The sequence below is a fragment of the Camelus bactrianus genome, chromosome 16, assembly GCF_048773025.1.
Source record: "Camelus bactrianus isolate YW-2024 breed Bactrian camel chromosome 16, ASM4877302v1, whole genome shotgun sequence".
Classification (NCBI taxonomy): Eukaryota; Metazoa; Chordata; class Mammalia; order Artiodactyla; family Camelidae; genus Camelus; species Camelus bactrianus.
In genome coordinates this window covers 40,477,372-40,502,607 of record NC_133554.1, presented here as the reverse complement: position 1 = coordinate 40,502,607, position 25,236 = coordinate 40,477,372, and the positions used below count along the sequence as shown (strand labels likewise).

Sequence of the window (25,236 nt, the reverse complement as noted above, 5' to 3'; positions counted from 1 at the left end):
ATGGGCATGGGGCTCTGACCAACTAGAGGTATAGATGGGAGAAAGGAGGGCAGGGGGCTTCAAAAAGTGTATCTGTCAATAACTGGCTTAGGCAGGGCCGGGGGAGGTGGTGGAGCATGCATGGAGTGGGGCTCAGGGGCTGGGGGCTGAGGCGGAGTGGCGCTAGATTCCGTCCCCCACCACTGCGGGACACGCTGCGGGACCGGGGCTCCCACACCTGCAGTAAGGGCAGGCACCTGCGGGGGAGGCAGGCCAGCTAAGGGGCCCGGCTATGTGCCCCGTGGAAAGTGTTCTGCTCTGCCAGAGGCCCTGGGAGGACAGGCCTCGGGTGGAAGAGACAGGGATGCTAGCAACCTCGGCACTCTCCCTGGGATGGCTGGGTACCTGCAGGTCTGGGTGGTGGCCCCCTGACTGGGATCCTGGAAGGGGAAGAGCCCACTCTGCAGGCCAATGTAGGGATACTGACCAAGCAGACTCTTTATAAAGCATCAAGAGCCTGGTTTGGACCCAGCTGAGAGGAAGTAAGTATTGACCATGATCTTTGGGGCTCCCAGCAGCCTGGCTGCAAGACAGGGACTCTGTCCTGGGAGGGCATCCTGCTGCTCCGAGGCCGCTGAGCCAGAGATGGGAAGAAGGAGGCAGCAGGGTGTGGAATTGGTTTTCCATGACTGACGACACATGTACCTTTTCATGCTACGTTTGTCTGTGGGCTCTCCTAGAAGCACCGTCACCCCAGACCCCTGGCCCTTTCAAACATCCCCAAGGGCCACATCACTTGTGTTCTAAAAGTCGGCCAGCTGGGCCAGCCCCAGGGCCAGACCCCTGTGGCACTCACCTCCCCCGCCACAAAGAACAGGAGCGGCGCCTCCTCCTCTTTGGCTTTGTACTTGGCAATGATCTTCTCAGCTATTGGCTGGATCAGCTGCTTGGCCGCCTCAGACTCCCCGTCATCCTCAGAATCTGTGATGGGGGAGAGAACGACACAAAACGGCACTGGCTTGTCACTCAGACAGAGTGGTGCCCCCTGAGGGAGCCTGGGTCCAGGGTCCAACACATCCACCTGGGCAGCCCCTGAATGGAAAAAAGGCCTCCTCCTGGACAGCGGCCTGGCCTCCTGGAAGTACAAGGGTGTGTCTGCATGCACAGGGCAGCTTGCTTGCTGCTCTCCCACACAGGGCTGTCCTGCACCAAGCCCCCAGGGAAACACACTCACTTCGCCGAGTAGCACTAATGCCCAGGCAAACACAACTTTTCTCACTGACCTTTTCACAAACCCACCTTGGAGGCTGGGCTTCCCCTAAGCCAGGAACAACCTGAGGGCCCACAGTTTTTCTCTCAGTCACAGAATGAGATGCCGTGACCTCAGATCTCTGACTTCCTGATGGAAACACCAGAACTGGTGGTGGTAGTGGTGGGTGAGGACTGTGGTTCGGTCAGCAGCTTTGGTGGCAGTTGGGAAGCACCAGGGCACTGGAAAGCCAGCTTCATAGCTGGCAATGTGACTTGCTTGGGAGGGGACAGGCTGACTGCAGGGGAGAACCCCAGACTGGGCTCCCAGAGCCCACTTTGAGCAGCTTTTGCCTCCAGTGAGACAGCAGCATGGGAGCAGCTCACCCCTGCTGAACCTGTAACCAAGAGCAAGTGCAAAGCAGGGGAGGGGAGAGCAGGTGCCTGCAAAGGACCACCACCCAGAAACACCGCACCGTCCAGGAGGCCCAGTGCGCAGGCTGAGCATTATACACTCTAAATCCACATCTAATTACTCGGCGATACTAGGAACTCGCTTCGCCTCTCTGAGACTCGGTTTCCACATCTGCAGATGGCCGGTGAGGCTCCCAATTGTCCCTCACTTCAGAACTGTTTCCCAGGGTCCCAGGATGTGGGCGTGCAAGCCTGCAGCAGGCAGGAAAGCCCTAAGGTGAATGATTCCCCAAGGCCATCACTCCCCAGCGGCCTCTGTCCTCCAAGCACAGGGCCAGCCTGCAAGTCAGTCTGCCTAAGAATTCCCTCGAGTCTGCACACTGGCACCCCTCCTGGGGGCCCTCAAACCAAACCTGCAGAGGATGGGGGTCGGAAGCTGTGCGCAGTGAGGTGCCTACAGTGGCAGCTCAGCCATGACCCATGATCCTGGGACCCAGATATATTCTGAGTCAGAACTGAGCAACAAGTCCCAAGGCAGAGGGTGAGATGGCCCTTGGGCAGCAGCCGCTCCATTTGCAGAAGGAATCTTAAGGGCCACCCCGTGCGTCTGCAAGGATCCTGGAGTGGATGTTCCTCTGTCCTCCTGCCTGAGTGGGTGCTGGAGTGGGAGAGAGGGGGAGACTGAGGGACATGGCCCCGGAGAGGCCACACTGGGGCTGCTCATCAGAGCACAGGTGAGCAGGAGCAGCAGCTGGGGGTGCGCCCTGGCCTAAGGAGGCCCAGCCCCCCGCAGCTGCTGTGCTGCGGCCCAGCCTCCAACAATGGGTCTGTTCATCAGGGGGCCAAGGGCCCCCTCCCAGCCTGACCTCTCCTTCCCAGCTGGCAGCCAGAGCAGCCAGGAGGGAAAGCACAGCAGCAGCTTCCAGAACACCTCCCACGGGGTGGTGGGGGGAGAACCATGAATAAATCACCGGGGTCAAAGGCACGGCTGGGCTGCCAGGCCAGACAAAGGCCCTGGCTCTGCACGGCTGGCGACAGAAAGAAGCTGCAGGGACAGATCCCAGCCCCTCCCCCCACCCCGGAGCTCTGCCCTCCCTGTCCCACCCTGGGGCTCCCACTGAGCTTCATACCTACAAAAAGGACGAGGCAGGGGCCCTCGTTGAGCTGCACAGCGTTGGAGTCGGAGAGCTCCAGCACGGGCTTGGGGTGCCATGGGAAGCCTCTGCAGTCCTCATCGTTCAGCACCTCCACCCGCCCCTGCCGCGTGATCACCTCGCCCTGCGGGTCCAGCACTATGAGGGTGGGGATGCCTGCAAGAGACAGAGCGAGCTTGGCCAGGGCCCACCCACAGCCCATGGGACAGCCCCCACAGAAACACAGTTCCAGTCGGAGAGCCCTGGGATGGAATCCAGGCTCAGGCTCTTGAAGAGCCACGGAACCCCCTTGGGTCCACAGGTCACTTCTCCATGGAACCTGACCTCTCTGCGCCCCAGTATCTCCAGGGCCACGTGGTGAGTGCACTGCAGGTCTACCTCACCCACTAGGTAAAGATCAACGGGGCTGTCCATTTAAGAACTCAGCACAGGGTCTCAGCACACAGAAGCAGTTGAGAAATTCTGAAGAGATCCCCCACCTGCAGGGAGTCTAAACTTAGCAAGGTGGCATGAACACACACTCTCCCGCAGTGTACTCACTATAGTGCACAGACCAGTACAGATCAACAAGCAGGGGGGCCCAGCATGTGTAGGTGCAGGGGGCCTGTGGAGCGAGGGGCCTGGGGCAGGGGCTGCTGCAGGAGAACAGGAAGAGGATAGCTGGCCGCCAGTGAGCCCCCCCCCCCCTTCGCCAGCCCTGCTGCCTGGGGAGGTTCCAGCACCCTCTCTGAGGGGGGCAGTCCCTAAGGGAACACACTGATGGCAGTGCTGCCACCCTCACGTTAGAGCCCTGGGTTGGGGTAACATGCAACACAAAGCTCCCCACCAGGCATAGCCCCCCCTCCAGCCATAAAGCCTCCAGTGGAAAATCAGAGGAGACCCCCATCCGGGGCTACCGTTGCACTGGGGTTTTCCACCTCCCTGCTCTTTGCACCCCACTCCCCGCTGCTACCCCCCAGCCAACTGCAGCCCACAGAGGCCGCCTCAGCCCTGCCCTCCAGGGACACCTGTCTCTCCACTGGCAGCTGGTCCCCCCCCCCCCTTGCACTAAACAGCCACCTCCCCTCTGGACCTGACCTGAGCTTTAATTTTATATGTGCCAGTGAAAGCCAGAGCAATTTAATATTTATAGATTCCACAGTGTTCAGTTAGTAATTTGCTCCACTGACATTTTACTTCTCTGTTGGGGGGGATGCTGAGGTACCAGAAATACAGCCCTGGAGGTTTGTAACCTGTGTGGTGGCTAGGGCATCGGGCGTGCTGTGGTGGGCCTACCTTCAAAAGGAAAAATGAGTCCATTCTGTTCACATCTATGAGAAGAAGTGGCCTGGAGTGGTAGGGTACAGGGCCAGAGAGAAGCGGGCTCTGGGGACTGCCCCCCCACAGTACACGTCACACACAAATGCACGCAGCCGCAGCCCACACTGTTCGGGTGTTCAGAATGTGCCCAGAGCTGTCCAGGCCTCAAGTCGGGTGTTTGAGCCCAAGAGACTCGGAGCATTTCCAGACCCATCTTCACAGCTGCACGTTAACCCCCAGAGGCCTGGGGCTCCCATCCAGTGGGTCCCCATCCTGGATTGGGCTGGGCTTGAGTCAGCAGCCTGAAGGAAGCCGGAGCCTGGACAGGCCAGCCAGCTGCAGACGAATGCCTCCCCGGTGCCATAACCCAATCTCAAAGATGTTTTGACCAAGCTTTTTAATCAGTTTCTGAAACTGGGCGATTTTGAGCGTTGTGTTAAACCAGGGCAAGCCCGCCGCCATGATTAGTCATAGTAGCAGGCCTGCTTGTAGCCCAGATGTGGGACGCGGAGTCAGTCTGCAGGACAAGCAGGCGTGGAGGGCAGAGAAGCCCACTTCCTGGTCTAGTGCCGCAGTTTCATCAAGTGGCTGCTCACAGGGGCCTTCTTTGTTACCACAGCTGCGGCCTCTCTCCGGTCCCTGCGGGTGGGGTCCAGGACAGCAGGGCAGGGACACGGAGCCCCCTGCTGGCCGTGGCGGAGTCCCTGGTTGATTCCACTGAGGAACAGCTCCCCTGGGCCCCAGGTCTCCCCACCTTCCCCATGGCTACGCAGAAGCGAAGTCCCCCTTGTTTTTGGTGCTTTGAGCACCGAAACCATGTCTGGGAGCCCAAGATGACCAGGCACATGTGACCGGTGATTTGGTACAATAACCAGTCAGACTGCAATCCAGAGAAGCCCATTTCTGGCACACAAGACAGGTGAAGAGAATCGACAAGCACTGGGCCAGGCCGCCTTCCAATCACCCGAACTCGGGTCAGCTTGGCCATGGAGCCCTAGGTGTGGAGTCCCTCCAGGGATGAACCAGAGGGAGAGAGATCTGCTCTGTGCTCCGCATGGCGCCTGGGACCCCACTCACCCCGGGAAGTATGATTATCCTCCTTCTATGGATGGTCGAGTTACCCACCCAAGCTCGTCCGGCCAGTAAGTGGGACAGGAGCCCTGGTCTGCCTGTTGGAAAAGATGCTGCTCTTTCTACAAGGCCAACCACTGGCAGGCGCTCTCACAGCCCCTAGGTTGGGGGCTCTCGTCCCCAGGGAGAAGCCAGGCAGGGAGCCCTGCATCTCAACGTCCTGTACCACCCGCTCCCTATTCTCTGAGGCTGCGGGGAAGGAGGCTGAGATACAATCACCTCTCCCCTTTTCTCCCCCACCATGCATTCCCTGTGCCCTGCTCCCTTGAAGCAGGTTCCCCAAAGCAGAGACTTCTAAGGAAAAAATAGGGCAGAGCCTCCAATGGGAAACTTGAAGGGAATGGAACATTTCTAATCGATGCCTTTGTACAAAATAACTTCCACACCAGCAAGGGGCTGCTCTGAAGGGAATGAAAAAGGAGCAGTTCATCTCTGCTTCCCTTGAACTTGGCGTTTCCCGGCTGGGATGGCGGGGATGGTGAGGATGGTAGGGGAAGGCGTACAGGGAGAATTCTAAGGAAGATCTAGGCAAGTCACTACTTCTCAGGGCCTCGTCCACAGTCACATGGGGTAGTGATAGTTTCCTATCTTCTTTGGGTGTTGGGTAGAATAAACAAGATGACAAGTCTAAATGCTCTTTAGCAGAGAATCTGGTCTACGTAGGTAATCCATCAACAGGAGCTCTTATTGTAAATAACTTCATTATTATTATTATTTTTGTCATCCCAAAGTTGATTATTTGGCTTTTAAGAGGGTATAGAAGACTGGGGCCTGGCTCTAGGGAGATAAACAGAAACCTCCACGCTGGCTGGAGAGAGTGAGCTAAGGAAACAGGGCATGGAGACCCCACCGACACTGCAGGAGGGTCCGGGGACAGGGTGATGTCTGCCACATGTGGGGTTGGTATTCTTCTACTTACACGGTCCCCAGCTTAACCTCTGGGCATAAGACACATCCTCTGCGCTCCTAGAGAGGGCTTCAGCCGCAAGCCCCTGCCCTGGGGAGCTTGGGCAGACCACAGCAGTGCCTCAGAACCCCCTTCCCCATCTCCCTCAAAGCCCAGAGAAGTGGGGAGGGTATAGCTCGGTGGTAAGCACATGCTTAGCATGCATGAGGTCATGGGTTTGATCTCCAGTGCCTCCATTAAAATAATAATTAATAATAATAATAATAATAATAATAATAATAATAATAATAATAATAATAATAATAATAATAAAAACCTAACTAACCCCCCCAAAAAATTTTTTTAAAAAATCAAACCTAGAGAAGAAAGAACAAGGCCCAAGAAGCTGACTGCAAACTGTTTCCTCCTGAGAGGAGCCAACTTATGAGTATTTAAAACAGTGCCAAAGCCACATGTGCCAAGACTGTCCCACAGTTGAGTCTGGTTGCTTTTCTACTGCCAAGGAAGGAGGGCATTTTGAAGGAGGGGGTGGGGGGTGGGTGAGGAGACACTCAAGCCGTCCAGCGCCCTGGGGCGGGGTGCGGACAGGAGCTGGGCAGGGGCTGTAACCCAACTTTCTTTCTCTGTTCCTCGGTGGCAGTGTGATGGCAAAGACTGCCGGGGGTAGGGAAGAGAACAGAGATCAAAAGCAGACCCCAGGACAGGAAGAGCAGGTCCGGGCCCGGGGCAGGGCAGCGTCATCCGTGGTCACAGAAACAAACGGTCATGATGAAGACTAGCAAGATGGGAAACGTCTGTAGCGCATGGTTAAACGTAAAACACAGAATGCGCAGTGCTACGTGTACACTTACAACGATGCAGAAACATGCCTGCAGGCAGAGACCAGAAAAGACTCAGAAAAGTGAAAACAGTTGTGTTAGGAAGGCAGGAATGTGAGTGAGAGATACGTAGTTGAGTTTTCTTAAACGGTGTCACGGTAGATGCATTCACATAGAATAAAAATCAAACGAGATCCGCGGGGCAGTAGGGGTGGGGTGACAGATACAAACCACGCCTTGGCCATGTCATCACATCCCTCTTCTCCCCTTTCTGTCTCCCTCAGACCTTGCCCTTGCAGGGAGAGCTAAGGAAAGGAAGGTGGCAGTGGGTTTGGATGGTGATGCTCAGAGAAAACCAAGGGAGGTCAAAGGGATGAGTCTAGGTGCCCTTGAACCTGGCCAGCAGGCCCGCGTGCCTGCATCAGGAGACATAAAGAAGATATTTAAAATGGCCACATTCTCGTAGTACAGAAAAACCAGAAGCAAACAAGTGTCCACCAACAGCGGACCAGAGAAACAGACTGGTACAACGAAGCCCTTCATGGCACTGAAAAGAAAGGGACCAGATCTAAATATTAACATGGACAAACCTCACAAACGTCGTATTTAGAGAGAAAAGCACGTTGTAGAACAACATTATGGCACGTCAGCACTTCAGCTTGCTTCTAAAAACACAGCCAGCATGACTATATATTATTCATGGATTCCTATAAACGCAGTAAACATATGAAAACAGAGGAGTAAGATGCACACTCAACGGCTGGTGGTGTCATCACCCCCCGCCCCACCCCGCAGAGGAGCCAGAGGAGCCCTGGCTTTGCCTGTACTTAATGCACACATTTGTTTCTATTTTAAATACCTGAAGCAAAAGTGTCAAATTCTAGGCGGTGGCCGCATGGTGTCTGTTACATTATTCTTTGTCCTTTCCTATTTTTCTCTTTTTTTTATGTTCTCAAAATGAAACAAGGGGAGCAGAAGACTGCACTGAGGCTGCCCTGAAGGTCCCGAGGAGCCCCCAGGCCCACGGGGCCAGCTCCACACAGCCTGCACCAGCCCTTTAAATTTGCCTTAAAAATCCGCCTACGGAAAACACCAGCATCGGCCCCTCGCCCTCCACTGATTGAGAAACAATCACCAAATGTTCGTATAGAAAACAGACTCTGCCTCAAGTGCATTTTTTGAAAGGGGCAGGGAAGAGGGCAAAAGAGGGAAAAGAGACAGTTGAACGGCGGGAAGTGAATGAGGAAGGCAGGGTAACGGGAAAAGGAGAAGGAAAAGCCGGGATGTGAGGATAAGGAACCAGAGGGCCACAGAGAAACAGATTCCAGGAGAGCGATCAGCCCTCATACCACTGCCTCCTAGGCCCTCCTAGTGATGGGGCCACTGTCCATTCCAGGAAACAGATCCCAGGAAAGCGATCAGCCCTCACACCACTGCCTCCTAGGCCCTCCTGGTGATGGGGCCACTGTCCATTCCAGGACCGTTTTGGGGACCCAAAGGGTGGGGTGGGGGAGGGGAGAGGAACCATACCAGCGAGGGCCCCTAACCCAGGAGAGAAGGGGCTCTGAGCCTCCCTGCAAAGAACACGGTGCTCTCTGACAGCCAGCATGAGACAGTGGCTAATGGGATTTGCCTTTTGCCAAGTTGATCTAAACCCTTCCGCTTAGAAAGGCATTTTTCAACAGCATATAGGGCTACAAATCTCCCAGTCTGCAGCAAGTGCTGGGAGGAGAGAGGCCAATCCGGCAACTCCCCAAGACAAAAGAAGAGGATGGAGCCAAATGCCAGGGCCTCAGTGAACTCAGGAGGCCCTGTGAAGACCACTGGTTAACACAGCCTAGGCTTAGCCCAGAGTCCAGAGCACCCAAGGGAGCCAGCGATGAGCCTGGGAGCAGACTCCTCCTTAAGCCTTGGGAGTGTGTCCAAAACTTGTGTGGAATCTTGCAGAGCTTATGAGCTCTCCTTAAGAGACTGCTGTTTTGTATCCACTCTGCTACCAAGAGCCTTAGAAGCATCTCATAGAACACAGGGAGGGTAGAGAACACCCCCCCACCACCACCACCATACTGGCTATGCATAATGTAGACCATCCTTTGGTAATTTACTGCTTTCGGGTGACCCCAGGGCCTTAGCACTGACCACCAAGAGTATGACCTGCATCTGGCTGGCCTCTATACCCAAGAAAGGGCAATCCCCTTCCTTAGAGAGGAGAAAACTGTGCTCCACGGAGGACTTTTGCTTGGAAAGAAGCCACCTCCATGTGGAGAGACCGCCTGACTGAGCAGGGCGGCTGCATAAGGCCCAGCAGCTGGCTCTCCTCTCTGGGACAAGTCCAGTCTTCTAAGTCCTCCTACCAAATGGTACTTGTTTGACCAACACCTTTTAGTTCTTTAAAAGACGTCATCCTACTCTGCTCTTTAGTTATTTCACAGTGTAAATTTCATCTTGTCCACTCAAGGGCAGCACTGGGACACCTTTCTGGTTTCCTATTTCCCACCGAGTTCAGTATACAGTATAGTGGTTAGCTGGAGCCCAAGAAACAGAATCCTATGCATTAAAATCTACTCCACCTTTTTTCCAAAAAAGGATCTGAGGCAGCTTAAAAAGTGAATGGTACAAACCAACAAAAATAGGTGAAAACATCCCCCGAAAGGAAAACAAAGAAGGAAGAGAAAACGACGCTAGGGTGGTCAAGGGCTGGCACAGAAATGGTCGGCTTCGCAAAACTGCTAAAGGTGGTTACAAGGTCAGCAAATACTTGCTGAATGAATGAATAAGTGAATGGAGAGACATCAAGTTTTACTTATCCCCACCAAGTGGCAATTCAACCCTCTGCTCAGTACCACTGGCCTGGGGTCATCCTGACACTCATCTCAAGAAAGGAACTGTGAGTAAGGAATCCACGTTATCCTATTAATGCTCTCGGCAACTCTGTGGCAGATTTATCATCTGCAATTTGCAGATGAGGAAACCAAGGCCCAAAGAGCCTGAGTGAATGGAATCAAGTCTGTTTGACGGTAAAACCCTTGGGCTAGGGTTCTGGCCAAGTCACTTGGGGGCGTGTGCTCGGTAGCCCAGCCACGTCAGAACCCACTAGGCCGGGTGGTAAGAAGGAGCTGTCTCACCTGCACAAGCTCTTATTTTTTTTTTTTAATGGCTTTAATGAGGTATAATTTACATACCATAAAGTCTACCACATATTTTTAAGATGGTAAAGAATGTGAACATTCATGGAAATAAAAATGTTCTTTTCCCTCTAGAAGAACAGCGAAAGAGGTGGTGAGCCTGGGTGAGCGGGATTCCAAGGGGCTGGAGTCGGGGACGCCTACCTTGGATTCCGTACAGACGGTTCAGGCGCGACCGCCGGGCCTCGTCGGTGTAGGGGACGGCGAGCCACGGCATCTCGCTGAAGTACTGTTTGAAGGAGTCCTCTGACCTGCAGAGACATACACGGAGACAAGGCTCTGTTACCCCCACGGCACCGGCCCTGGGTCCTCCCCACCTCCTACCCGGTGGTGCCCAGGGCCCTGCAGATGCCGGGGCCTCTAATCACCGTGCTCCTTGGACACCGGGCTACGGGAAGACGTTACCCTACCCAGTCCCATGTACCCCAAACCAAAAACTCTGCACAATAGGCGGATGCCCAATGGAAATGCCAGGCCATCCCAACAGCCCGCTCCTCTGCATCCACCCGTAACTTTTCATTTTCAACACGGACAGGTCTTACTTTTATAAGGAGCCTGGGTGCTCAGCACTGCATTCCCCGTGATGCTTCTAATTTGTGCACGTGACGGTGATGGGTACAGGACCACACTTTTAACCACGCATAAATAATTTCACATCTAAGAAATTCTAGGAATGATTAATCTAATCAAGTGATAGAAAGCAAGTCAGGGGGGTCCGTGGGGCTGGGGCTTGGGGTGGGGACTGACTGAGAAGAGGCACGAGGGGTTCTTTTAATTGACAGGGATGTTCTATATCTTAACTGTGATGGTGACATAGGAACATACATTAGTCCAAGTTCACTGAACTGTATACCTAAAATGTGTGTGCTTTACTGAAGTAAAGCTGATGTTTTTTAAAGGTTTAAAAAAGGAAGCAGTTTCTCCACGTGGCATAGCTTCAAGCTTGCCCTGCTCACATGCAGTGGCGGGGGGATGGGGAGCAGTGGGACAGGGCCATGGACCAACAAATGGAGCACAGCATTACGCAGGTGTCAAGGAGAACGCCGTGCACACGACGCCCTCCGTGTGTTGGCATCTCAGAGACCCTTCTTTGAACTGGAACTTAAGAGGCAGAATGCCTGGTGGCTTGGTCTGAACTGGGGCTGGAGTTATGAGATGAAGGAGTCCCTGATGAGTAAAGCCAGTCAGAGGGCAAGTAGCAGAGGAAACTGAGGCTACAAGACCCTGACGGGCTCCAGGAAGAATGTCTGTTCTTGTTTTTAGGAGACCCCCCGGATAGAGCCCGTGGCCAGAGCTAGGAAAAAGGACCGCACAGCCATCTAGGATAGGTGTCACAGCCCACGAATCTCTGGCTCTCTTATTTCCATCCTCCCCTTTCCATGCCCTTTCACCGCGATCCAAAAAGCTGAACCAATCAGAAAAATGCATTCTAAGCTCAAATGCCCCAGGCTGGAAATGGGATGTCCCCCAGTTTTACAGCAAGAGCGGGTTTTTCTTGGCTCCTCTTCAGACAATGACAAGTAAATATGAAACGTATCCGTCCCTCTGCCAATCCCAGCTACGTCTTCCTCAACCCCTATCCCCAAGCTCTACACTAACGAGGCGAGAAGTGTGAGGCAAGAGACATCCGCCTGCGGGGAAGGGGAGATGCTCTGCCCCTCTCCGCAGCACATGGTACCTGTCCGCACTAACAAAGATGATCTCGAATTTCTGGCCGGCCTCCTTGATCTTCCGGTAGGACTCCACCAGGACCCGGGTGAGGCTTCGGCAGGGCGGACACTGAAAGACACGAGTGGGATCCTGCCACGTCTCATCCTACCTTCTCCTCCCTGTTTCCCAGCCACCTGCCAGCAGACGCCAGGCCAGCAAGACCCAGTGTCTGGACGAGGCAGAAACAAACGTGCCTCTTGTGATGGGGATCGTCCAGCACAGGCCCCACACATCCACATGGGTACCAGCGGCCAGCAGTTAAAACGAACTCTCTCAGGCACTGTTAGGAGCTTCACCAGAACGGGTGAGGAGAATGACCCTTTTAGGCCAGTCCAAACAAGTCACTTTCTTGCTGCTATCATTGTTCATAATAATAAGCATGTGTCGTCCGCCAGCAATGCAGCAGGCACAGGAGAACACGAGAACGCCAGGCAGTGACGCTGGAGCAGTCACACCTCCAGAAGGCAACCCCAGCTGGTCTCGGTGGAAGCATCACGGCTCCCTTCTGTCCGGACTAAAGAGGGACCGAGCACTCACCCAGTGTGCGGAGAAATAGACTCCCACGTGAGACCCCTCCAGGCTGCTGCTCTCCAGGGACTGCCCATTATTTCGAAGTAAGGGCCCTGCAATGACTTCCCTGAAGGGTTTAGGTCCCCAAGGGAATTCCAAACCTGAAACAGGCAACAGATGGCGAGACTGTTAAGACTCTTCATTGTGGCCTCTGATCCCAGAGGCCTCAGGGCTGCAGGGCATGACAACTTTATCACCACATAGCATTTGGCAAGTCCTGGGCAGCTAAAGCACAGGAATAAAGGCAAGACTCACCACTGCAGAGCCCTACCTTCCCGCAAGGCAGTGGGTCCTGTACCTGATGATCACAGGCCAGGGCTTTTGAAAAGTACAGAAGCCCAGGTCACCCCCCCAGCCCCAGTCTCCGTCTCAGCATCCGGGGGCAAGGCTGAAGACGTTTATCCAAAACAAAGTAAAATGACTTCCCAAGCGACTGTGAGGATGGGGCAGTTGGGGAATCACTGCCTCGGGCATTATCCATGCGTTTCTTCAGTTCCAACCCTGGACTCTGAGTGGCTCTCAACTCTGCATTTTAGAACCAGCTGGGGAATTGTAAAATACAATGCTCCTGGGCCCCACCCCCAGAGATTCTGATTCAGCTGGTCTGGGTTGGGGCCCAGGGGAACCAAATGAGATGAGAATTTCAGTCCAGCGAAAGGAAAGTGTAAAACTACTCAACCCAGATGGTCGACATTCTGATGACACGTAAACCCCAGGCAGGAAGAGCCAATGATATGCTCCGTGCTCCACAGAAGAGTGTTTGCTCACAGGGTGGTCCCGGACCACTGCCTCAAACTCGCCTGGGGTGGGTGGAGGATGGGAAGCCCACCCCGAAAAAATGGATCCCCAAATCTCTGGGGGTGGGGCCGGGGAAGCTGTGTTTTTAAAAAGCTTCAGAGTGTGCGTGTGTGTGTGTGTGTGTGTCACTGTGTGTGTGTGTGTGTGTGTGTTTATATTTCAGAAGGTAAAGGCTTGCTTCTACCTACCCTTGTTTTTAGAGGGCAATTCTTTTAAGCAGGTAAAATGTTTACTGGGAAAATTTGTGACCAGGGTTGAACCCTCTAACTGGATCAGTTAAGTGAGGGATGGAAGATCTTAGAACCCTCTTATGACTCCAGTGCACAGGGGAAAGAAACAGGCCCCGGACAGCCTCTGAGCAGGGAGACGAGAGCTGCCCAGGCACGGCCATCCATCCGGCCGGTCAGCAACACCAAGGCTGGGAGCCTTGGGCAGCACAAAGAAACGAGGGGCCCTCACCGCTCAGCCAGGAGAGCATCACAGAGATGCAGCTTTGCTACAGTGATATATTCATGAGAAAGGAACCCAGAATCACTCTGCCTGCCTCTGACTACGAAGGTGACAGCTGCCGTTGAAACAGCACTAGGAGTCAGTATCTGGGCTCGAGCTGCTTCTCCATAGCCTCCACAGCCCTCCAAGCTGAACAGCCTTTTTCAGATTCCATCCCCTTTTGGCCCATGAATTAAAGCCCCCATGAGGAACATTCTGATCTCTCTAAAAATCTTAACCATGACCGGCAGAACACTATAATTTCATCAAGACAATATCCGCTAGTCAAATAAACCTACTCTTGTGGATTTCCTTCCTGTGCTCTCGCCCAGCAGGGAGGGGGGCAGGGGGGCGGGGGCAGGAGTGGGGATGGACATGCCAAGGTCTTACCTTCCGGGTCATCACGGATCACCAGCAGCCCATTCCTGCACACGACCTTCCCCGTGGTGGCGTCTAAGAATATTAGTGATGGAATGTTGGAAATTCGATATTTGTTCCAAAGTTTAAGCTATAAAGAAGAAAAGTAAAAGAAGTTGGCTAAGTCCATACTGGGTTAATTGCAGAATTCTTTCAAGGATCCCCCCCTCCCCCGGGCCTGAGGGGCAGATGGGCTGGAAAACACTAAAGTACAGGTAAGTGAATTACTGATCAGAAGTAGGGCTGACCAGGCAAAAGGGACACGTGGAGGGGAACCTGCATCTGAGTCACACCAGGGCGCAAGCCGCGGCAGAGGCCGAGGGAGGACCATGCTCGTTCTAGGTGAGCTTTTCTCTCCTCCCTCCCCAGTAGGCATGTCTCTAAGAGGCATGAAGATGAAGACGGATTAAGCGTCTTTCAAACACAATCAGACCTCCGCCAGATGGCAAAGGCAGGAAGGCAGGCTTTTTATTGGTACTTCCCTATCCTATCAGCTGGCAGGTGCTTCCCTGCTCCCCTGCTCTGCCATGGCCCCTGGTCCCAAGGGAGAAGGGGCAAGGGTGCCCAAGAGAAGACCCAGTAAGTTAAAATCAGCCCATCTCCCCACATCGCCAGGTCCCTGCACTGGGGATGTCAGCAGTCACTGTAAGCATGTGCCACTCAGCCTGCAAACACTAGGAAGCATTGGCCTCAGCCAGCCCCAACCCGCAGCTCCCCATGCCACTCAAAATGATCCCCAGTCTCCTGGCAGCTTCCTGTGGCTGGCTGTGCCAGCTGTCCAAGGGCCAGGGTCTAAGCGGGCCGAGAAGGGCTAGGAGCCGAGTTATGCTGACTCCCTTGTGAGCTCATGGCCGCCTGGGTGGACACTGTTCAGGCGGGTCACCGGGTTCTCTGGAACTTAATTGCTAAGCCCAGAAAGCAAGGTAATGAGACGAAATATCGAACTATCCAGGTGCCTCCAGAAAAGAGAAAATAAGGGGAGACTGCAGGATGGCCTACTGGTGATTCGTCTGTGAGCCTCCCTTCCAGGGGCCTGGAGCCCCAACAGGAGGGCTGGCTGTGTGGCCCTGGCAGAACAGGGTACAAAAGGGTCGAAGGAAACAGGCATCAGAGGTCCAGCGGTGGACAGAAAAGGATGTCAAGGCAAAGGCACGTGTGGCTGTGACACCATTTTTAATTCAGTCCCAAGCAGCCAGGGAGTCCAGCAGGGTATCTGCCAAGAAACGTGAGGCCTCCTCTGCCAGTGGAGACCTGGATCTTGACAGGAAGGCTTGTGGGACCCCCAGCTCTAACTGGGCGGCCCCCGTCAGCACTGTGTGTTTTTCCCAGCCCCACTTTTCCACTGGGCTCCCTGAACCAGCCCATACCTCAGAACAAGAGCAACTCTGCACATACATTTTCAGTGACCGATTTTGCATTATTCTAGAGAAACACGATACAAGATTCAGATTCAACATTCTAAAGTGGTTCAACAACAGAACGAGACCATCCCACCGCTGGGGTTAGCTTTACAAGTCTGCTGGTGCCAGCATCCAGCCAGGTTAATAAAAGAAAAAGAGTGGGGTAGGGGGCAGGGATTAAAATGATCAGATTTTTCTGGCTTAAAGAGTAATTATTTGGGGGGGCTGGAAGTAACTATTGGGAAAAATGGGAAGCATAGCAAACCACAGAAATCGAGATAAAAATCACCCATGACTCACCATTTACGAAAGCTTAGACAATTTTCTACTTCCGCCAGAGGCAAACAACAGCACCATTTCCTGGTACTTTCATCAACATTATTGTGACCATTAATTTTCCCAGTTTAATAGGAAAAAAAATGATATCTCATTTTGTTGCTCACCTTTCTTTTACTTACTGATGTTTAAGAGATATAAATATATCTTACTGTTATAAATGTTTTTCCCAGTATGTTTTTTTACAAGTAGGAAGTGCAGAAATTCATTCAACAGACATTAACTGAGCCCCTGCTACGTGCCAGCCCTGGTCTAAGCACAAAAGATACAAGAAAAAGAACAAGGCAGATGAAGTCAGAGCTTCTATTCTAGTGGGAGAGGCAGACAATGTAAGCAAGAACATAGAGAGAAAAATAATTTCAGGCACTTATAAGTCATAAAAGAAAAACAGAACAGGGTAAGAGCAAAAGCATGCTGGAGGGAATGGTACACATCTCAGCACGTGCTCTGGGAAGGCATCTTTGAAGTAATGGCATTTGAGCAGAGACCCCAATAATATGAAGCAAGTCACGTGCACATAAGGGGTGGGGGGGTGTCACCTGAGGCCCAGGGAACCTGTGTAGAGACCGGGAGGCTGAATGGGGAAGGCTAGAGTGGATGCAGTCAGGGAGCGGGGCCACGATGCAGTCAGAAGGGCACTCATGCACCAGATTTTTAAGGCCCAGTAGACTGGTAAAAAGAATGAAATTTTATTCTATATGAACAGTCAGCCTTCCAAGTCCACAGGTTCCGCATCTGTGGATTCAATCTAGTGCAGATCAAAAATATTCAGAAAAAAAAATCCAGAAAGTTTGTAAAAGCAGGGCTTGAATTTGCCAAATGCAGGCAACTATTTACATAGTATTTACTTGTATGTATAACTATTGACGTTACATGTACACTGTATTAGGTATTATAAGCTATCTGGAGATGATTTAAAACATCCGGGAGGATGTATGTAGGTTATATGTCAATACCGGGCCATTTCACTTTGAGGGCTAGCAGGGGAGGGGTCTGATCTGATTTACATTTTAAAAGGTCACTTGGGCTGCTGTGGAGGAAGAGACTGCAGGGAAAGACACCTGGAACTTCAACTGCGGAGGCCCCGTGAAGAGCCAGCCGGAATTGAGAGCAGTGGCGAAGACGCGGGTTGTAGCAGCTGAGGAAGTGGGGACATGATGACATATTCTGAAGACAGTCAATAGGGGAGGCTGACAGATGGATGTGGGGAAGGTGCAGGGAAAGAACAAGACCACGCAGGTACCATATTGTGGTTTTGGGGGATTGAGCAAAAGTGTGTCAAGGGGTCCCATTAACCATGGTTTATGAATCTGGATTGTGGGGTGGGAGGGACAAGATATAAATCAGGAATCCTCGGTGCCTAGATGCTGTTAGGGGTCATGGGCCTGGGTGAGGTCATCCAAGGAGAGGATATGGCCAGTGAAGAGAAGAGACCCCAGGGGAGCCAGCAGGCTGAGGAGTGATGAGTGACATAGGAAGACAAGAAGACTCTGTGTCCCAACAGGCTGGTGAGGAAAGTGTTTTGGACAGGAGAGAGTAGGTGGCCGTGTCAAATGATGCCGAGATGTTGAGTAAGATGAGGACAGAGAACTGACCAGTGGATGTGGCACCAAAGGTCACATATGACCTCATGGAATCAAGGAGGAGTCGGTGCAGTGGTGAAGCTGGAAAGCAGACTGGGATGAAAAGGGAGGGTGGGGCGCAGCTCGGTCCAGCACACATTCCTACAGGGGGCCTGGGACTCTGACAAATCTGATGTGAAACATCAAGAGGTGAATAATAAAAAGAAAAGAGGTTATAAAAAGGGAAGGAGAAAATGGGAGCTCAGGGGCTGAGGTGGTGGCTCCAGACAATTCTCTTTAAGAGTTTTGCTGTAAGGGAGCAAAGAAATGGGATTGTAGCTGGAAAAACACATCATGAGGTCAGAGGGAGGATTTCTTAAAGATGAGGTCAGAGGATGGATATTTTAAAGGAGGGAGATACATGCCACTGGGAATAATCCAGGTGAGAAAGAAAAAAAACTGATGGGAAGGAGAAGTGTAAAAACAAAGTCCTTGAATAGGCAAAAAGGTGGGATCTAGGTCACAAAAGGAAAGGCAGAGTTGTAAAAACAGCTAATTTTTAAATATAACATCATCTCTCAGTATCCCAGAGAGGACTGGTTCCAGGATCTGCCTCAGAGACCAAAATCTGGGAATGCTCAAGTCCCTTAGGGGGCCCTCCGCATGCTCGGTTCCACATCTGCAGGTTCAACCATCCGTGGACACTGCAGTACTATATAGTATTTATTAGTGAAAAACACTCAAATAAGTGGACCCGCAAAGTACAAACCCATGTTGTTCAAGGGTCAGCTATAAGCTATATACACTTCCAAGTAGTCTTTCAGTCTGAATAGAAAGTCACGCTATTTGCAAATAAAGACAACTTCATCTTCTTTTTTCAGTAGTTATACCACTTATTTCCTTTTCTTACAGAACTACACTGGCTGGAATTTCCAGGACAATATTAAGTAGCAAGCATCCTTTTCTTCTACTTGACCATAACGTCATATCTGTAATATTTTACTATCATATGTAATACCAACCATTGGGTTGAAACAGTTATCCTTTAACATGTTAAACAAAACAGTCCTGAATGTTACCAGCCTTTTGAAAAAGGAAGCATATGCTCCAATATACTACAATATGGACGGACGCTAAGTGAAATAAGCCAGTCACAGAAAGACAAATACTGTATGATTCCACCTAACTGAGGTGCTTAGAAGTAATCAAAATCACAAAGGCAGAAACTGTAATGGTAGCTGTCAGCGGTTGGGGGGCCGGAGAATGATTTATTGTTTAATGGGTATAGAGTTTCAGTTTTACAAAGATGAAGCATTATGGGGATGGATGGTGGTGATGGTTTAATGAATGATGGTGAATGCATTTAACACCACTGAAATGTACACTTAAAAATGGTTAAGAGGGTACATTTTATGTTATGTATATTTTACCACAATTTAAAAAAAATAGCCTTCCATAACTTTTTGAACAAAAATTTTTATCAGGAATGGATGGTTACTTTAAGGTTATTCTTTTGACTGGCTGTGGTACATTTCATTAGTAACCACTCTAAGGTTAAACCATCCTTGCTTTCGTAGAAGAAATCTCTGCTCACATGTATTATTAAGGGATCACTATAATCATATCTCCCCAGGGTCTTGGGGCTCCCACAAGCAAACGGCATCTTGTAACAAGACTCTCTTTTTGGTAGCTAGACTGTTTCCTAAAGTAATTGCAGGCTGTGAGCCTTAAAGATAGCAGATGCAATAGGATTGTAATAGAATGGAGGTACCCATACTATACTCAAAACATAAGCCTGTGATCGGCTCTTGGTTAGATATTTTTTGAGGAATGGTGGTTTTAGTTACCTGGGCAACCCAGCCCCAAAATGCTGGGCCACTCAGTGTGAGTCAGAACCATCTCCCAGCTGATTTATAAAAGGAGGACCTGAAGGCTGGCTGGCCTGCTTAGTGCAGTAAGTACCTTTTAAGACTAAAAATAGAGGTGCTGTCCCCTTGACAGATAAGGAAGGGCTCAGCTTTTTGGGGGTCCCTCATGTAGTCAGAAGGGCTAAAATACCCGGCCTCGTCCTACATCACATCACCACAGACATGTCTTTTCTCCCAGCATCCTCCGTACAGAGGGAAGAAACTGCAACCTCGGTGACCCTTATCTTCCTCCCTCCCTAGGGACCCTCCCCTTTCTTTCCCACTGGATCTCAAAGAAGTCAGGAAGTGGTAGCTTGTGTTTTATCCATTGTTGTCAGATCTTGTTTCCAAGTAAAGGCCCACTGGTTTGGTGGGGAAAAAAATGTCAGACTCACATCGGACACTGAAAAGTTGGTCCTTCCATAGACTGACACATCATGGCCTAATTTTATATGCTAGTGATTTATTTAGGAACTTACGTCATTTGTCAGTGACTAGTAGATTTGTACGGGACTGTCTGTCTAGCCCCTCGTTACTCTGCTCTGAAACTGTGCAGAAGGCGTAGCAATGATCATCCCAACCATGTCCATTCTGACACCTGGATCAGAAAGTGAACCTTACGTTAGAAGTCACACAGGGTCACTTCGATGACTCTCTTATGCCGACTGGGAATGAGAAGGACATGAGTTTAAAGAAATGATCACCAAGATTCACTTCTGTGCCTTTTTAAGTGTGGGTGACACCTAAAGTCCACTAAAGGTTTTCAAAAAGGCTTCTTAAAACACTGGTTTCATAACCATTTTGGGGTCACAGACACTTTTAATGATAAAAGCCATATATAGATCTTTTCCCCAGAGAAAAATGGACATACACAAAAAAGTCTATGTGTAATTTCATAGACTTTGTGAATTCCTGGAAGCCTATTACTGAACCTGTCTGATCCTAAGAGGTCTACAGACCCCAGATAAAGACCCTCTTGTCTTAAGAGTTCATGTTAGCACACAAGGCTTGACCTTGATTCAGAGAGAGCTAAGATACTGCCCCACCTTTACTTCTGTCATGAAAATTCCCTCTAATAAAAGTCAGCATTTGCCTAAACTCTAAGATGATGCAATGGTGAACGATGGGAGCTTAAAATCTCACTATATGCGGCTGCCATCTTCCCACACTCATTCGGGAACTGGGTACCACCAGTGGTCTCCAGTTCATCCCTTTGCCTTCGGGATGGTGAAGATCAGAACCACCCAGGACAGAGCACTCATGTCACTTGCTTTCTAAAGATGCCCAAGAAATGAGTTCTTAGTCTTCCTTGGTATGACATTAAAGCATTTAACCAGAGTCAGGAGTGTCAATGCTCCTGACATTGGTCAATGCTTCCTCGTCATCTCAGAGTTCGTCGTGGGAAGAAATAATGGTGGTGGAGGATACAAACGGGTTTCGAGGGTCCTGGGTTTATATTTTGGCCCCAACATCTCCATAGATGTCAGTGGGTGACATGGTACCAGACCTTGGGCAGGTCACGCCTGCTCGCCTAGCACAGTTATACCCACATCACAGGATGAATACAGAACTTAAACGAGGTGACGTGTCTGGAGATGCTCTGAAAACTAAAGCATCATACACAGGACACATCATTAATATCTGAATCAAATTTAGGCTTATTTCCCCCTTGTCTTGTCAGTATCCTTTTCAAAAACATTTTCCTGTCAATTTCAATCAACTGTATAATGGGCTGTATCTAAACCTCTTTAGAAAATGGGGATTTCCTTCTGTAGCAAGTGGGATTTTTGCCATAAGCACCTTCTGCAAAACACATACATGCACTGGGGCCAGTTTTATGTGGTCTGTTTGCCTTCCCTCCCCCCGGCCTTTCTTTCTCCCTCCTACCTCTTATTTGAATTCTCAGATTTTAAAAGGGCATCTGGAGTTTTTTTTTTAAACTGACTCTGTGGATTTTGCTTTTCTCTCCACTTAAGAGAACACTGACAGCATGTCTGATTCTGACAGGAATTCCTACCTTGTTTCCTCACCTTCTGGCTTAGAAGACTGAAGTGTGAAATCCCATACAGTCGGCGACAAACGGGTGTAGGAGGGAGAGGAGCTGAGTCAGGAGGTTCCCATCCCTGCACCTGGCTCCAAGACTCCCATCCCAGCACCGGGGCAGGGAGCCGGGCTGAGAGTAGGAGCTCCTCCCACTGGTCATCAGTTCAGAAAAGGCTAAGGGCTCCTGAACAGGCTTGTTAGCAGGGCCACGCTGACTGTAGGTGGGAGAGACTTAGTGACTTTCACATCCAAAGCTTCCTCTCTCTCCAGTCACTGTCCCGGCACAAAGTCCACCCAAAGTTCATTTCAATGCCACATTCCACCTCCTTTCATAGCTACCCAAAGGCCAGGCGACTCAGATAGAATGGGTCCCAGCAAAGCCCCAAAGTCTAAAACTCAGAGGCAAGGCAGCAAAGTTGAAATAGACAAAAAGAAAGAGGAGACCATATTAGCTTGACTTGGCTAAAGGCAAGAAGGATGACAAACCAGGCTCTCGGGTTACTTAGAAGTTCCCACTCGTCAGCCCAGCGGCTGGTTCTGGTTAGAGACTCCAAGGCTGTGGTTGGAACTATCGCCCTAGGAATGACGGCCAGAGGCGCTTTCACAGTGACCCACGGAACAATGAAGCAAATATCAAAAGGGCTGGGGTTGGGAACTGGGAAACTGTAAAAATGCCGACTACAGAGCCCAGCCCATCTGACAACCTGGGGGATGAGTCAGCACCACACAGGCCACAGGGACACGCAACCTGGAGATTTCTGAGAAGCCCCAGCTCCCGAGGGTGACGCAGAATCTGCTTCTCATTCTGAGGACTGGGTCCTGCGCTTGACAGGGGGGCTAAGTTTTTATTTCTCAACAGCTGCTGCAAATCTGTGATCTCAAGCCAAAGTTAACACAGATGTCGGATTCATCAGGCAGTTCCTGGGCCAGGTCAGCCAGAGCCCTCTCCGGGCAACTTCACCCCTGCCCTTCCACCGAACGCTGCCTACGGCCAATACCATCCTCTCAGTAAGCAGCGTGTGAAAACAGATCCTCAGAAAGGCCCCCGTCCTTCAAGCCAAACATGACCAAAGCCCACTACATATGCAGTCAGGGAAAGAAAATCCCCCTTTCCCCCCTCTCCAATGTCAAGGCAGTCCCTCCACTAGAAGTTACTCAGCACCAGCTCTGGAGCACAGGTCTAACTGCTCTGGCCACTGGCGACCTCAGGCAAGCTACCTAGCTCCTCTCTTATTATCTCACTTGCAAAATGGAGATAACCATACCTACACCTCTGTTGTGAAGTTAGATGTGTTCCACAAAGTGCTTAGAATAGGGCCTGACTCAGACGAGGTGCTAGACAAGTGTCAGCTGCTATTATTCATGTCAATGACCACTGTTGTTGTATTTGTCATCCCAGAACCATCCTCAGTGCTCCAGCAGGACCTTGTCCTCAAATCCCCAGAGTTGAGACCAAATCTTGCTTCTGAAGCATGGTTCCCAGGATGCGATTTGGCCTGTGACTGCAATTTTCCCAGCCTGGTACTGTGGTCGGACAAGTACAACGCTTGGCACATGTTGTGTGCTCAGTAAATGACGGTGAACAAATGAAGGAAGGAGCAAATGGAAGGAAGGAAGGAAAGGAGAGAGGAAGCACCGTTGATGGGCCAGCCAAACCAGATGCCCAGCTATACAGTCAAGTTCAGCTGTTTAAAGGCTTCTTGATGACCAAGATTCTTCCTTGTTCCTTGGGATACTTGGGGACCCAGAAGGCTCTTTAAACTGCAGAATAAACTGCCCCCAAATAAGTGTAAGTGGGATGAGAGCTCTTCTCCCTTTATCTAATAAGTGCCTTTGATCCCTGCCCTATCCCCTCCCCAGCTCTCCTCTGCCTGCAGCCAACACAGAGAACGGACCTGTGAGATGAAGGAAGAGGTGCGGGTGGGCTGGGGCAGGCTGCTTGGAACCTGCACCAGCTTACAAGAAATCAAAGCCCTCCAAGTGGATGTGCAGCTCGGAAGCTAGATTAACAATCAATTTCCCCTTCACTACAGCTGGTTGAGAGAGAGGATCTGTGCCCTAAGGGTCATGGGGTGTGAGGTTTCCAAAAGAATGTGTCCATGCTGCTTCCTGCATACACAGGAACCAGGCATTAAATACACCACACGCCCTCCTTCCAAGTCCACATCTGCTACTCCAGGCTGCTGTAAAAGACAAGGCTGGGTAGAAGAGACGTTAGCAATTTACTCTTCATTTCTCGAAATCTCAGAACAGCCAATTTTCTAGCTGACTGACAGCTGACCGAGCTGGGCTGCGCACTCCAGCAGAGATTTGTCAGGTGTGATGCACTTACAATGCTAAACACAGTGCTGCAGGGGACGTGAAGGGTGCGAGACACCAGGCCTGCTTTCAGGAACCTTACGGCATAAGTGGAAAATGGTAAAAATGGCCATGGTATGCTATATCTGTTCACACACACACACACACACACACACACACACACACACTCACACTCTCTCTCTCTCTCTCTCTCTCTCTCTCTCACACTCACACACACACAGCTACAACTACTGCTCAGGCATAACATGCGGCAGCTGCTAGAAATGAGCAAAAAGGGGCCAGAAGGAAGCCTGGCTCCATCTAATTTAGTGAACAGGCCAGGAATGGCTCTGCATGTTCAATCAAACACACTTACTGTCTCACACATCCTCCCGGTAACCACTCTGATTCCAAGCCGGGGCGGCCCCAAGAACCAACAGCTCAGGGCTGAGTTTGGTCCTTGGTGGTCAGCCAGATTTCTCCTCAGTACTTTCGCCTATCAGAGGGCAGTATGGTGTGGGTAAAAGGGTTAAGATGATTCTGGAACTAGACTGCCTGGGTTCAAATCCCAACTCTACTACATCCCTGCTGGGTGATCTGGGGCAAGTTACTTCACCTCTCAGAGCCTCAGTTTCCCCATGAGTAACGTGAGGAAGACAATAATGGCTGCTCCATACCGCTGCCATTAGAATGAACTCGATTAATATACGTGTAAGGCTGAGAATGCTGCCTGGTGTACAGTAAGAGTTCAGTAAATGTCGCAAGCGACCATGCAGCCTAGAGGACACTGCCGTTTCTCCTTGACCCTCAGTGGGAAATGCGCTGACCCCTCTGACCCTGGTTTAGCAGCCCTGTCAGCTGCAGGTTCTGATTTTGGCGCAGGGGGGTGGGCACGGGGTAAACAACTTCTTAGGCCTTGTATCAACTTGGGACACCTGCAGACAGAGGAACAGGCCGGGGACATCCCTTCAGAGTAAGTGCCGGGTGCTTCCAGACCAGTGATATGGGGACTTGTTAAGTTCTTAGGAGCCTCACTTTGCTCTGCAAAATATTCTCTTACAACAGAAATCACTTTGCTGCTAGTACCAGGTGGAGGATCTGCTGTGCCACTGCTTCCTTTTATCTCTTTATCCAAGAGATGTCTGTCCCCGTCTGCCGCCAGCCTTCCACCACACACCTCACCGGTTGACAGGAAGCTCTGCCTCCATCCTAACTTATTGCTCCGAAGTGCTACCAAAGACCCTGCCCAGGACACAGGGCTCACACTACGAGGGTGAACAGAGACCCACCACTGCCCCTTCATCCTTCCTCCAAGTGGGCCGCTATGTCCTGGCAGCCCCGAATCCCCACTGCACAGGGTGCAGTGGGTGACAGCACAGGCTCGGGAGCAGATGGCCTGGGTCTGAACCCTAGCTCTGCCACCTCGGACAAATTACACAGCCTCCCCTAGCCTCGCTGTCTTCAATGGCAAAATGGCCCCATGGTACCTACTTCCTAGGGTTACCATGATGATAGATAATACAGACGCTAATCTGAGAACTGTGCCTGGCACACACGAGAACGCTTCTAAT

General features: G+C 51.2%; 1 protein-coding gene across 3 annotated transcripts in view; it reads right to left on the bottom strand.

Annotated features, from left to right (window-relative positions):
- NXN (nucleoredoxin) overlaps positions 1 to 25,236 on the bottom strand; it is a 127,216-nt gene that overhangs the window by 3,743 nt on the left and 98,237 nt on the right. For 2 of the 3 annotated variants that reach the window (XM_074343197.1, XM_010958223.2), the window contains exons 2-7: positions 14,093 to 14,210; positions 12,383 to 12,516; positions 11,814 to 11,914; positions 10,280 to 10,386; positions 2,772 to 2,951; positions 836 to 960 (exon numbers count right to left, since the gene is read on the bottom strand). In XM_074343197.1, coding sequence (XP_074199298.1) covers positions 836 to 960; positions 2,772 to 2,951; positions 10,280 to 10,386; positions 11,814 to 11,914; positions 12,383 to 12,516; positions 14,093 to 14,210 — 765 coding nt within the window. The other variant, XM_074343198.1, reaches the window with a different exon arrangement.